Source organism: Vespa mandarinia, chromosome 21 (assembly GCF_050613455.1).
Source record: "Vespa mandarinia isolate Hongniang chromosome 21, ASM5061345v1, whole genome shotgun sequence".
Taxonomy (NCBI): domain Eukaryota; kingdom Metazoa; phylum Arthropoda; class Insecta; order Hymenoptera; family Vespidae; genus Vespa; species Vespa mandarinia.
In genome coordinates, this window is record NC_140830.1 from 1,957,795 (window position 1) to 1,972,500 (window position 14,706).

The 14,706-nt window shown below is 28.7% G+C and overlaps 1 protein-coding gene across 10 annotated transcripts in view; it reads left to right on the forward strand.

The window, feature by feature from the left end:
* The window catches only part of gw (trinucleotide repeat containing adaptor protein gawky), a 63,415-nt gene that overhangs the window by 19,995 nt on the left and 28,714 nt on the right, over positions 1–14,706 (forward strand). For 5 of the 10 annotated variants that reach the window (XM_085663331.1, XM_035871737.2, XM_085663330.1 and 2 more), the window contains exons 8-16: positions 1,053–1,580; positions 1,720–2,099; positions 2,206–2,406; positions 2,990–3,148; positions 3,822–4,274; positions 4,362–4,682; positions 4,844–5,070; positions 5,517–5,889; positions 6,334–6,661. In XM_085663331.1, the coding sequence (XP_085519457.1) occupies positions 1,053–1,580; positions 1,720–2,099; positions 2,206–2,406; positions 2,990–3,148; positions 3,822–4,274; positions 4,362–4,682; positions 4,844–5,070; positions 5,517–5,889; positions 6,334–6,661 (2,970 nt within the window). Of the gene's footprint in view, positions 1–1,052; positions 1,581–1,719; positions 2,100–2,205; positions 2,407–2,989; positions 3,149–3,821; positions 4,275–4,361; positions 4,683–4,843; positions 5,071–5,516; positions 5,890–6,333; positions 6,852–14,706 lie in introns of those variants that run through there. The other 5 variants (XM_085663333.1, XM_035871741.2, XM_085663329.1 and 2 more) reach the window with 4 other exon arrangements.

Below are 14,706 nucleotides of genomic sequence, written 5' to 3' on the forward strand. Positions count from 1 at the left end.
ATATATGTATATATATATATATATATACACATCTTGTTTTGTTCAACTAAGTATGGAGACTCTCCGGCATTCACAAAGCTTTATAAGTTATGGGGAATAACTAATTTGTTTTGCTATTTCTCTTATGCTAAATATGTCTTAAGTCTTTCTTATTTTATATACATATGTGCTGTTTCTTTTTTTTTTTCCCATGCTCAAACGCTGTGCTTTTTTCCTTGTAAATGATGCTTTTTTTTTTTTAGGCTGAATATATATTATTTATTAAGCACTATTAAACTCCAAATGCCCATGTTAGTAGTCTCTTAAATCATTTTTAAATTATGCGAAAGAAATATGATAATATCGTTAAATTATATATGAATATATTCACATATACTTGGATTTTATTAGATATATAAAGTTGTGTATAATTGATACTTACATCATACTTAACACTGTAGAAATGTCTGTGTGATACATTTAGATTTTCAGATTAGATATCTCAACTGAAAAAAAAAAAGAAAAAGAAATAAGAAAAAAAAAACATACGACTGATCGTGAATTTATAATATTAAAATTTGTTTGCATTAATATTATTTTACTGTTAGACTTTATGGGCATTCAGGAGTCTTGATTCAATGTAGCATGTAATTTGTGTATTATTGACAGTTTTATAGTAACTCATTAGTAAAGTTATTACTTTGAAAAGTAATAACTTACAATTACAAAGTATATATTAAATAGTAAATATTTTCATTTCTGTTTTATCAAAAAAAAAAAAAAAAAAAAAAAAAAAAAAAAAAAAAAAAAAAAAAAAGACAAAAAAAAATGTTAAAGAATATTTGTCAAAAGTGCAGCAATTAAAAATAATTTCAATAATTATTATGTAAATTTCTTGAAGGCACGTATGATTTCTCTGTAAAAAAAAAAAAAAAAAAAAAAATATATATATATTTGAGATTACCTTTGCAGATAATAAATTTAATAAACAAATGTTTAAAATTATATCTACAAAGAGATCTTGAAAATGTTGTTTTCAATATACTATTACATTGATGACTTTTTATAAACAGGAACAAATTGGGCTGATCCAAGACTCGATCATAATAGAGATCCACGTGATTTACGATCAGTGGATCCAAGAGAGATGCGAGATCCTCGAGATCATCGCATGACTCTTGATCCAAGAGATCATATGCGCGTAATGGATCCTATGGCACGTGATCCACGAATGGGTGATATGCGCGGTGATCCACGTGGAATTTCTGGACGTTTGAACGGAGCTAATACCGATGCTATGTGGGGACAACCACCTGGTCCTCCACATCATCAGATGGGTCATCAGCATCCATCCGGTCCACCAACGAAAATGCTCAATCCTTCGAACATGAATCAATGGGCAGCTCCACCACCAAAGGATATGATGCCTGGCAAACCTTCGGGATGGGAGGAACCGTCACCACCTACGCAAAGGCGTAATGTGCCTAATTATGACGACGGTACAAGTTTATGGGGAAATCCGGCAGCAAATCAAAGGACAATGCCTGCCAGTAAAGTATCTCATTGGAAGGATTTACCAACCCCGAACATAGCACGTGGTGGTAAGTAATTTGAAATAAAGAAAAAATTTATTTTTCATTTCAATTGTATATATATAATATATATAATTTCAACGTTATGAATTATATAAAAAGAAAAATAAAAAGGAAAAATAAATAAAATAAAAAATAAAAAACACAGGGATGCAATGTCCACCGGGCATGCCTCAGAATAGAATGCCTGGGCAACCAGGTATGAAACCAGACGTAGGAGGTCCAGGTATGTGGGCTCACCCTGGAGCTCCTGGAGGTCGCAATGGGACATGGGCAGATGGGCCTCACGATACTACCTCTTGGGATGATCCTAAAACACCAGCAACATGGAACGAGCCTCCATTGAATCCAGCAACTTGGGGAGGTCCTGCTACTCATAAACAAAAATCAATGGGACCTGCTGGTAGTTGGGTAGACTCTGACATTGATCCTACACCAAGTTGGGGTCATCCTGCTAAACCTTCGTTAACGAAAGACTTCATTTGGAATAGTCGTGAATTTCGTTATCTTTGTGACTTAGGATATAAGGTATATAAATATATTTATTATTATTTATAAATATATATTGTTATTTTTCTATTTATTTATATATCGTATTTAAATGACGTTATTGATATTTAATTTGTTTTTAAAGAAAGAAGACGTGGAATTAGCTCTAAGAAATCGTGAAATGAATAGAGACGAAGCGCAAGAACTTTTAAGCCAGATTCGACCTCTTGATCAATGGCCACGCCGTCATGATACACATTCTGGCTATGATCCAACTAATCAACCAACTACTGCGCCAGCATATCCGAGATTCAATCACGTGACACAACAGATGTCTTTCCCACCGGTGAGTTTGTCAGATCATTTTACACCGACCACGTGTTCTGTCCTAATGTCCATTGCTATTCTTTAACAATCAAAATTAATCCCGCCCCCCCACCCCTAATCATTTCGTTTTATAGTGAAAAAAGACAAAAAAAAGATGAGAATAATGATAACGAATGTTAATGAAAAATTTTTATTTGACATTGCCATTGAGTGCATTTATTGCGTGCTTGTTAAGTGTTTTATATATTTCAATTAACAGCGTCTGATAATATCTTTCCTTTTCTTTTTTTTTTTCTTTTCCTTTTTCCTTGGCTTTTTTTTTTTTTTTTTTTTTTTATTACAAAAATTTAATTCATGCGGATGTTCGTTGTGTTACGTGTGTGTTACAATATCATTTAAATCTAATTCTATGGAACTATAAAATAACATTTACGAAAAATATTTTGTTTTGTTTCGTTCATTTTAAACAACGTAGAATAAGTAAATAAAAATATATGTATATATATATATAGCAGTATATATACACCATCACACATGATGGACGATTAGAAGTAGAGTTAGGAGAAGGGAGCAGGGTACACGGTATTTGTATTGTAATACAGGGGGCAGGAGTGCCCAGTGCTGCATCTACCGGAGGGGTAGGTGGTTCAGTGTCCAGTGCTAGTCTCCTGAAACTTCAACAACAGCAACAGCAGCAAGCAGTTGTTCCGTTGCAGCAACAGCAGCCAAGTACCAATGCACCACAGCCACCTTTCAACCAGGTGAACAACCTGACGTCTGAAATATTTAATTATTATAGGATTTATTTTCCTTATTCTATTTTTATTCGCTATTTAAAAAGTATAAAAAATTTAGAAAGAGAGAGAAAGAGAGACAGAGAATTTTGGAGAATTTTTGAGTTAAAAAACTGAAGAATAAATTATAATTTTTATATGATCAAGTAAACATTCTTTCTTCGTTTTTTAGATTAAATATTTTAACAATATCTAGAGAGATAGAAAGTTTATTACATTTATCAAATTGTTAAGTTTATGTGTTTATCAAAATTGCATTTTATAATCGCTTATCATTACGTATATCATTTTTATTTCGTTTCGTTTTTCATAATTATTTCACGTTTGTGCCGTCTTTTAATATATTAGAGAGTGTTTAACTGTATTATTATATTTTGTTAAGGTATTAAGTTTCTCTATTGTTATTATTATTTATTTATTTATTTATTTTTTTTTTTTTTTAATTGCACGTAATTTGGTTGTACTTTATAAATCGTAAGGGACAATTAACAATAATTTATGATTGTGATCATAGTTAATATTGTAATTAATTTATATAGTTACATACTCTCTCTTAAGTGAATATTAAAATTGCGATTAGATTTTTATTTATAAAAAAAATAGTTTTTAACAATGAAGGCGTTAAATTTTGTTTTTTCAGGCATCACGTGCACCGCAAAATCAACCATCTAATCAACAACTCCGTATGTTGGTACAACAAATTCAATTGGCTGCTCAGGAAGGATATCTGAATCATCAAATATTGAATCAAGCATTATCACCGCAGACATTGATCTTACTGAATCAACTTTTACAACAGATCAAGATCTTACAACAGTTACATCAACAACATTCTGTCCAGAGTTCATTGAAGGGCAATAGTCCGTCGGTTTTGCAAATTAGCGTACAAATAACTAAAACAAAGCAACAAATCGCAAATCTGCAGAATCAAATTGCGGTTCAACAGGCAACGTATATGAAACAACAACAGCATCAACAACACGCAGCCCCACCGTCTCAGGCATTGGAGTACTACAAAAGTTCGGTACACGATCCCATGTCAGCATTACAGAACAGCTTCGGCGATTTGACAATGAACAAAGAGCCACCTGTTGTTAGTAATATTATAATAATATTATATAAAATAAATCATATAATGGGATATTATACAATTGGATTATTGGAAATAATTTACTTTTAGAGTCAACAACAATCAAGATTAAATCAATGGAAGTTACCGTCACTCGATAAGGATGGTGATCTAACAACAAATGAATTTTCTCGTGCTCCTGGTACTACCAGCAAACCACCAACTGCCCCAGGTGGTTTAACGCAGTCACACAGTAGCCCTAATATGAATCCTTTGCTTAGTCAAGGCGATGGAACATGGTCATCTAGACTTGGTGATAGCGGTTGGCCAGATCCAGGAAATACAGATTCCACGGATGGAAAAGATTGGCAACCTGGTGGCGCTGCATTCACTGATCTAGTACCGGAATTTGAACCGGGCAAACCATGGAGGGTAATCCATTCCCAATACCGTCAACGTCTTACTATTATATGCTTTTATGTTATCATAATTTGCTATATATGATAAATATATATATGTATATATTGTTAGTTAACGTGAAACATTAGTATTTAAGATTTATCCGGGTCCACCTATATTTGATGTCATTTTAGGGTACCCAGATGAAAAGTATCGAAGATGATCCCAGTATCACTCCTGGTTCAGTAGTACGTTCTCCTCTTTCGCTGGCTACTATAAAGGATCCTGATGCTATTTTCTCATCGAGTAGCAAAACGTCACCGCCACCTCAAAATGCTAATCCGGATACATCGATTCCCAGTTTAAGTAATTCTACGTGGACATTCAATCCACCTGCTACGACGCCTACTGCATTTACTAGGTATGATTTATCAGTTGTTTTTTTATTTTTCTTTTTTTCTTTTTCTTCCATCAATTACTCCATTACAATTGTTAGTGTGCAAAAAAAAAAATTGTTGTATATAATAATATTATTTGCCATTTAGTATAATAATTATATTATACATGATATTATTTTATTTTATGTAATCCATATCCCCAAGAATGAACTTCAATTTTATTATTATAATATATTATATTCCTTATGTAGTAATTATATATATATATATCAAAAATTGTTATTAAATAATTTATATTAAGAAAAAAAAAAAAATATATGAAAAACATAAGGAAGTAACGATTAATAAAATGTACAGATGTGTATAAAAAAAAAAAAAAATAAAAAAGATGTATAACTTGAAAATTATGATGTTATAGGGGATTAAAGTGAGATTTATCGTTGATAAATATTTCAATTGCATTATGCAGCTCGAAAAATACATGGGAGTCAGCACCACCGCCAACTGCCGTTACTTCTGAACTTTGGGGTGCACCAATGAGTAAAGCTCGAGGTCCTCCTCCTGGCCTAGGAAGTAAAGGCGCCGGTAGTACCAGTAACGGTTGGGCTGGTTTAGGAAGTGTCACCAAATCCTCCAGTTCCTGGGGTGGCCTCCAATCCAATCCAGTTAGCAATTCTAGCTGGGTGTCCACATGGCTTTTACTGAGAAATTTAACGCCTCAAATCGATGGCTCGACATTGAAGACCTTGTGTATGCAGCACGGACCGGTTCAAGATTTCCGATTATATTTGAATCATGGAATTGCTCTTACCAAATATTCCTCTAGGGACGAAGCGATAAAGGTAAAATTGCAAAGATATTTTTTTTTTTTTTCTTTTTTTTTTTTTTATTTAAAAATCCATCATCAATGAGACAGCAGAACATTCAAGAGTCAGTCATTAAATTAAAATTAGATAAATAAAAAAGTTAATTAAAAAAAAAAATATATATATATATATATATATATATATAGTCTCGGTCACAAATAATCTCTTTTCGATATACTCAACAGAACTAATAAAACATTTATGTATAATATATGTATATACGTACATACGTACATACGTATATATACATATTTTTTTATTTTTTTATTTTTTTTTTTTTTTTTTTTGGATCTATATGAGCCGAAATGTAGTGCAAACATTTTTCTACAATAGAATGAAAATAAAATGAAAAATAAGAATGGAAAGAAATAAAAATAAAAAGGATAAGAAACAAAAAGAAATTAAAATTTTTGATTTTAGGCACAAGGAGCTTTGAACAATTGTGTATTGGGAAATACAACGATATTCGCTGAATCACCCGCTGACAGCGAAGTGCATACTCTATTGCAACAACTAAGTCACGGTGGTCAACAACAAGCTGGGGGTTCTGGTGGAGCTAGCTGGGGTTTACGACCGACTAATAAAGCTGGCCCACCACCGGATACATGGGGCGGAAGTTCCAGTCAATTGTGGGGTGCCCCACCGACAACCAATTCTCTATGGAGTAACACAGGTATAGACAGCAGTGACCAGCAAAGAGCAACTCCTAGTTCTCTCAACTCGTACTTACCCGGAGATCTTCTGGGAGGTGAGTCGATGTAGAGAACGAGGCTATCCACTCAAGCGCATTACGTAGTGAAGTTTATGCGACGCAATTGAAAACAAAAACAAAAACAAACGTAGGAAAAAAAAATTACAGCTGAAAAAAAAAAAAGAAAAGAAAACAAACAACAAACAAACAAACAAACAAACAAACAAACAAACAAAAAAACGAAAAAGCGACGCAAATCTTTATAAATATTCCGTCTCTCACGTTAAGAGATAAAAATTCGTTCGTGATTTAAAGTTCTATAACCTTGCCCCGACCACAACCCCCAACCATCCACTCACCAACCGCAGCCCTCCTCCCTTCCCCCCCTCCCCCCACCGAGTTCCTCTAAATATTATAATTGCAAGAATTAACGAAATAATCTGCTTTTATATACACATCATAAAATTGTCACCGGAGACTGCTCGAAATATATCTATCGAGAGTCCATAATTCTCTCAAATTTGATCGTAAATGGAGATGGTAGCGCGCGAATCGTTTAACGTTCTCATTGCGTCTTTGGAGAGTTAAGTATGAGAAAGAGAAACAAAAGATTAAATAAAATAAAGTAAAATAAAATAAAATAAAATAAAATAAAATAAAATAAATTAAATAAAAAGAAAGAATAATATTAACGGACGGGGTCTTCACGAAACACGTCAATTACATAAAAAAAAAAAAAATTGTGCGCTAGGGTGATGATGCAATGAAATATTCTTATGAGTTACTTAACGAAAAAAAACAAAAAAAAAAAAAAACAAAAAAAAAACAAAAAAAAAAATCACATTCTCGTATCTGCCTCGGATTAAATATATATATATATATATATATATATATATATATGTATATATATATATATATAAATAAAATGTACCAGGTGTCACAAAAAGTATAACGGAAGTACAGCCAAATGATCTTATGCGTTAGATATCTAATTTTACATGACAAAACTTAATAAAACTAACTTACAGTCTGATCATTCTAAAGAGACTTACGATGATAATTACGTGGAGAGACTAATTGTGATCCACTATTAACACATATTCAATCGTCTCTTTTTATCATGGGTGTGTGTGTGTATTAAGCGCGATGATGTATATCTGGGGCTTTGGTAAAAATCGCGGCCTTTATCGACGATCTCGTAATAATGATGATAATGACGATGATGATAATGATAATGATGATGATGATGATGATGATGATGATAATAATAATAATAATAATAATAATAATAATAATAATAATAATAATAATAATAATAATAATAATAATAATAATAATAATGATTGATTAATCATGATGACGATGATGACGATAATCAGATAACGAAGGAAAATTATTATCGTCGTTATGGTATATTATTTATGACAAAATGAGATGAAGAAAATTTTACGAGGAAAATTAGGCAAAAGAAGAAGAAGAAGAAGAAGAAGAAGAAGAAGAAGAAAAATAGAACGAAGAGGAGGAGGTGATGGTGATGGAGGTGGAGGAGGAGGAGGTGGACTAAGAATAATAATAAAAATTGTTATTATGTTTTTCATCGAAATAAAACATAAATTAGCGAAAAGAGATCGTCGACACAACCGTAATTTTCATCAAAGATTTATTAAAACAGGACAAAGGTCTTTGATTCTTTATCAAAGAGTGTTCAAATTTTGCTGGACAGTTTTACGAAGACTGCAGCGAGTATCAAATGTAGACTGTACGAATCTAATCAAAAAGAAAAAAAAAAAAAAAAAAAAAAAAACAAAAAAAATTTACAAAAAAACAAAAAAAAACAAAAAAAAAACAAAAAAATGTAGAAGGGAAAAGAAAGAAGAGAAAAAAGCGAAGCGAAAGAAAGAAGGAAAAAAAAAGTCACAAAAATGAGGAAAGGAAGGAAGACCAAAAAAGAAAAAATGCAAAAAAAGGAAAAAGGAAAGAAAAGGTATTGCGAAAAAAAAAGAAAAAAAAAATAAATAAATAAAATAAATAAAATAAAGTAAAGTAAAATAAAGTAAAGTAAAGTAAAGTAAAGTAACGTAAAGTAAAGTAAAGTAAACCTTATAAAAAAAAAAAAAAAAAAAAAAAAAAATAAATAAATAAATAAATAAAAAAAAAACAAAAAAAAACAAAAAATAAACAAAAAAAGCGAAAAAAAAAGAAAAGAAATAAACACAAAAGCATTGACGTCGTTGCCCTTCTCAATGTGTTCTCTGATCTCTGAAACGCAAGATACATGAGAGTGATACATACAGGGGATAGGGGTGGGTGGGGGGTGGGGGGCTTTTAAGTGAGGGGGGGACCAGGTCGGTAAAAAAAAGGGGCAACGACGCAACGATACCAAATGTTATCGCAATAACGTAAATTTTATTCTATATTAGATCTATAAATGCCACCTGTCGTGCCAATGTCCAGTATGTCTCTGTACCATTTTATTAATGTAGAGTTTAAACACAGCAATGAGAGAGAGAGAGAGAGAGCGAGAGAGAGAGAGAGAGAGAGAGAGAGAGAGAGGGAAGAGGAGAGGAGAGGAGAATCCGTTCTCGTGAGGAAATGATTAAATACGTTTGAAGGAATAATGGGGGATTTTATGATACATATAAAATAGGCGAGAAAGCAAGTGCACTGTCGTCGAATGAAAATCGATTTAGAAAGATGATAAAAGAAGAGAAAAGAAGAATTAAATTTAAATTATAATTATAATTATAATTATAATAAATTATAATTATTTCCTAGTATATATATATATATATATATATATGTGTGTATATATATATATGTATATATATATATTGATCGTGATATACTAGGCAATCTTTTTTATACATTCTTTTCCTTTTCTTTTTTTTTTTTTCTTTTTGTTTCTTTTTTTCTTTTTATTTATTTATTTATTTATTTCTTTTTTCTCTTAACAAAAATACATAGAAAGAAAAAATGATATATAAGGGGATAGAGGGGAGAGAGACTGGGTGGAGTCGGGGGTAATCGAGATTAAGACAATGGTCATTAATATATATATATATATATATATATATATATATATATATATATATATATATATATATATATATATATAGAGAGAGAGAGAGAGAGAGAGAGAGAGAGAGAGAGAGAGAGAGAGAGAGAGAGAGAGAGAGAAAGTGAGAGAGATGGAAGGGAGGAAGGGGAGACAGAAAGTTCCTAAATGATTTCAAAACTTAATTACTATTTTCCGAGACATTTTGAGTTAATTTTCTTTTTTTTCGTTATTCTTTTCAGATCATAAAATTATAAAATTTATTGCAATTTAAGGAAGAAAAGGAGGAAAACAAAAGAGAAGAAAAATTAGCCAGATTTGTCGATGAAGAAAGAAGTAATTGATTTTGAAAAGATCCATCTAAGAACTTTTGAATAATTATCTAGGAACATTTGCAATCGGCCATCCTGTTATAAGTCGTTCGAATATAACAATGGGTATTTATTTTTTTGTTTCTCTTAAGCTCAATGATAGGTGGAAAAGAAAAATGATAAGTCCGACGAGATATCTTCGTTCCATCGTTTAGATTGAATTTGTTGATTTTTCTTTTCTCAACGTCAAAGGTACCTGAATGGACTGATTAAACAAAAAACAACAAAATAAAAAAGAAGAAAAAAAAAAAGAAAAAAAGAAAAAAGGAAAATAAAAAATAAAATCACGCGCATGACGAATCGAGCAAAAGCATTTATATATATGTGTGTGTGTATACATATATATATATATATATATATATACATACATATATATATATATGTATAATATATTATATTATGTGTTGTTTTATATTATACATATATATGTATAATTATAATTGCTAGAAAAAGATTATTATCATTATTGTTTCTTTTCTATTTGCTTGTACGAGAAATAAATAAACGCGTATATTACATAAAAATTCATTATGCACGCTAAACTCTACGGAATTTTGCACGCAAAATGATGAAAGAAACACTAATAAAACGTTGCAATGACAAGAGTGGCGAGCAAGAGAGAAAAAAAAAAGAAGAAAATAATAAAAAAGAGTCCGAGTTAAATTAAATTAATTTTTCTTTCTGTGCAATGATAACAAGAGGAAAAACCGAGTCCCGAGTTAAATTAAATTAATTTTTCTTTTTCTTTTTCTTTTTTTTTTCTTTTCTTTTTTTTTCTTTTCCCCTCTTTTACCTCTTTGCTTTTTTTTCTCCTTTGCGTAGACGAACAAAACGTAATAGGATTTAAAAAGGAAAACGAAAAATGAAATGGATAGCGCAATAGACGGAAGAAAAAATAAATAAATAAATAAATAAAATAATTGTCTACGCAATAAATAAATAACAACGGTTCATCTAATTGACATATATATTTAAAACATTGACGACATTGACAAAATATATAATATCGGTGTACATTCGACGTACAAATATAGAAACGTGTGAACATTGACAACAAAAAATTATATATATATATATATATATATATATATATATTTATATACAGGCAGGATACACACTGTTTGACGTTAGAATAATTAATAATATTTGTCTTTTTTACGGGTTTCACAAGAGGAAAGTTATCACGAACACACAATTAATGTTCTTTATACAATGCTATAATGCTTTATCGCAGAAATCTAATTTCTCGAATCATTCCTTTAAATCCAAATCAAAATGAAAAAGAAGAAGAAGAAGAAGAAGAAGAAGTGGAGGAGGAGAAAAAATGTAATAGCAAAAAATACAGAACGTTCAATAGGCGTTTGTTTTATAATTTTGTCTTTTTCGAATAATAATAATAATAATAATAATAATAATAATAATAATAATAATAATAATAATAATAATAATAATAATAATAAATAATAATAATAATAACAATAATAGTAATAATAATGATAATAAGAATAATAATAATAATAATAATAAACGCGAGCATCAAATTTTACTTTGAAAAAGGGAAACAAACAAACAAATAAACAAACTTGAATAAACAAAAAAGGAAATAAAAATTATATCAAAAGCTTATATACATCCTTAGCTGATCAACATCAACAACAACAATAACAATAATAATAATAATAACAATAATAATAATAACAATAATAATAACAATAATAATAATAATAATAATAATAAACATAATAATAATAATAATAATATTAATGACAAAAGACATAAAAACAAAGCCAATTTGAAAACAATAAAAAAAAAAAGAAAAAGAAAAAGCGAGATGGTACTTGCTGATAAAGTAATACAAGGAATACGTTTAAAAGACAAGAAAAAGAAGTAGAAAAGAGAAAATTAGAAAAAAGAAATCTTTTCGTACAAAGTTTAAGCGAAAGATCTGTCCTGATTAAATAATAAATACATGAAAACACAAGAAAATTGATTTTAATAAATGGAAAACAAAAAAGAAGAGGACGAAGAAGAAGAAGAAGAAAAAAGGAAGAAGAAAGAGCATAAGAAAAATGATGAAAGAAGTTCAAAACTGTTGCCCAGTGAATATCTACAAATTCTTAAATTTATAATAAGAAGAAAGGAGAAAGAAAAAAATTAAAGAAGAAAAAGAAGCATAATTAATTAAGATATCATAATTAATAGTCATTTAGTTAAGAATACGACGACGATTATAATTATTGTTACTTTTACTACTATTACTACTATTACTACCTACTATTATTATTACTACTATTATTACTACTATTACTACTATTACTACTACTATTATGGACTCACCAATCTCAAGAAAAAGAAAAAGAAGAAGAAAAAGAAAAACAACACTGCTTTACGAGAGAATATTGTTCTGTATATACATATATACATACATACATACATACATACTTACATACATATTATATATATATATATATATATACACACAAAAATATATCTATCTATCTATATATATATATACACACATACAAATGTATATTATATACATATAATTATTACTAGTATATATATATATAGTCGTGTATACATATACAAGGAAAGCCTTGTTTTACTTAAACAAAGTATAACGGATTGAAAAAGAGAGTAATTAATAAGAACTATTATTATAGTATATATATATACATATTATTATTATCATCATTATCATTATTATTATTATTATTATTATTATTATTATTATTATTATTATTATTATTGTTATTGTTATTATTATTATTATTACTATTATCATTATTATTATCATTAATCATTATTAATAACATAGAAATGCAACAAAAAGTGGAATTAATTCGCAAGGCGACCACTATTCCTAACGAATATATACATATATAATAATTAATTTTGAAATATATCAATTGTTTTAAAATTCAGACACATAAGTATATTGTTCTAATAATGGACTCTGATACATTTAGGATATATATATATATATATACATACATACATACATACATACATACATACATACATTCATACATACATACATATATACATGCATACATACATACATGCAGACGCACACATACATACAGAGATATGATGTAAGTGTTTTTAAATTTACTTAAATATTATATCATATGATATATCCATATAGGTCGATAGAATTGCTTCTTTATATTTTTATGGGAACATGAAAGTGAGAGAATCGAGGACTATTATTATTATCATTATTATTATTTTTATTTTTATTATTATTATTATTATTATTATTTTTATTATTATTATTATGATTATTATTATTATTATTATTATTATTATTATTATTATCATTATTATTATCATTATTTTTTTATTATTATTATTATTATTATTTAATATATATGTCGAGTGTTGTAAAAATTATCATAAAGTATACTTCGGCAAATTCGGAAAATGCCTTTTTTCTGACATACATTGGGTATTAGATATAATTAACGTGACGTAATAAAAGCAAACAAAAAAATTAATAATAATAAAGTTGATTGAAAATAGAAATGATAAGTATGATAATCGTTAAGATGGGTGGGGGTAATGGAGATGTGAATTGAGGAGGGTGATAGTGATTGGATTAAACGAGTGACTATTAGATGATATAATAATGGAAGTGGACAAATATAATTGAATGTATGTGTGTGTGTGTTTGTGTATATATATATATGTATGTATGTATATATATGTTACGTAATATTTATACATAATAAATCAAAGACGAAAATTTCTCATAACGATGGGAAAATATTTGTTGTGATAATAAACACTGAGGATATTTAGATGTGTATACATACATACATACATACATACATACATACATACATGCATACATACATACATATATATATATATATATATATATATATATATATATATCTATATACACATATAGAGTCTTTTACCATAATTAATAATCGTGTGCGGAATATATAGCATTATTGGGACTTTTGTACAATTGATCTAATTCGGAAAGTTGAATTAATGATGGGGTCAATGATATATAATCCCAAAATGATTTATATATATATATATAAATTTTTGTGAAAGTGGACGAAGACACACACACACATACACACATATATATATATAATATGTTATAATGGACGTGCGTGTTAGTATTCCTTTGCGTATATAAGCGTGTATTTATTTTATTAAGTATTTGCCAATATTAGAATCGTATTTTTATCATTGAGTCTAAGCGACAATTAAACGTTAATTATATCCTTGTTTTATTAACATAATATAAGATATACTTCTTACATACAAAAGAAACGAAAAAAAAAGAAATATGATATAAATGTTATTTAATAAATACGAACAAAATAAGTATTCTTATATGTATGTATATATATGTATCTTTGTATGTATGTATGTATGTATGTATTCTTTTATTATGACGAGTCTATATATATATATATATTTCTCTGACAATGAGAACATAAAAACGAGTCGATAATTATGAAAGTGTGATCTAAGGCAGAAGGAGAAAAAAAGAAAAGAGAAAAAAAGAGATTAATTTATAGCGCAATCCTTGTGACAATTATTCCAATGAATTACGCTATGAACTAATTCTAAAAAAAAAAAAAAATTTTTTTTCTCTACTATATCATACCTTCATAGGTAATCCGAACTAATATGTATACGTACAATAA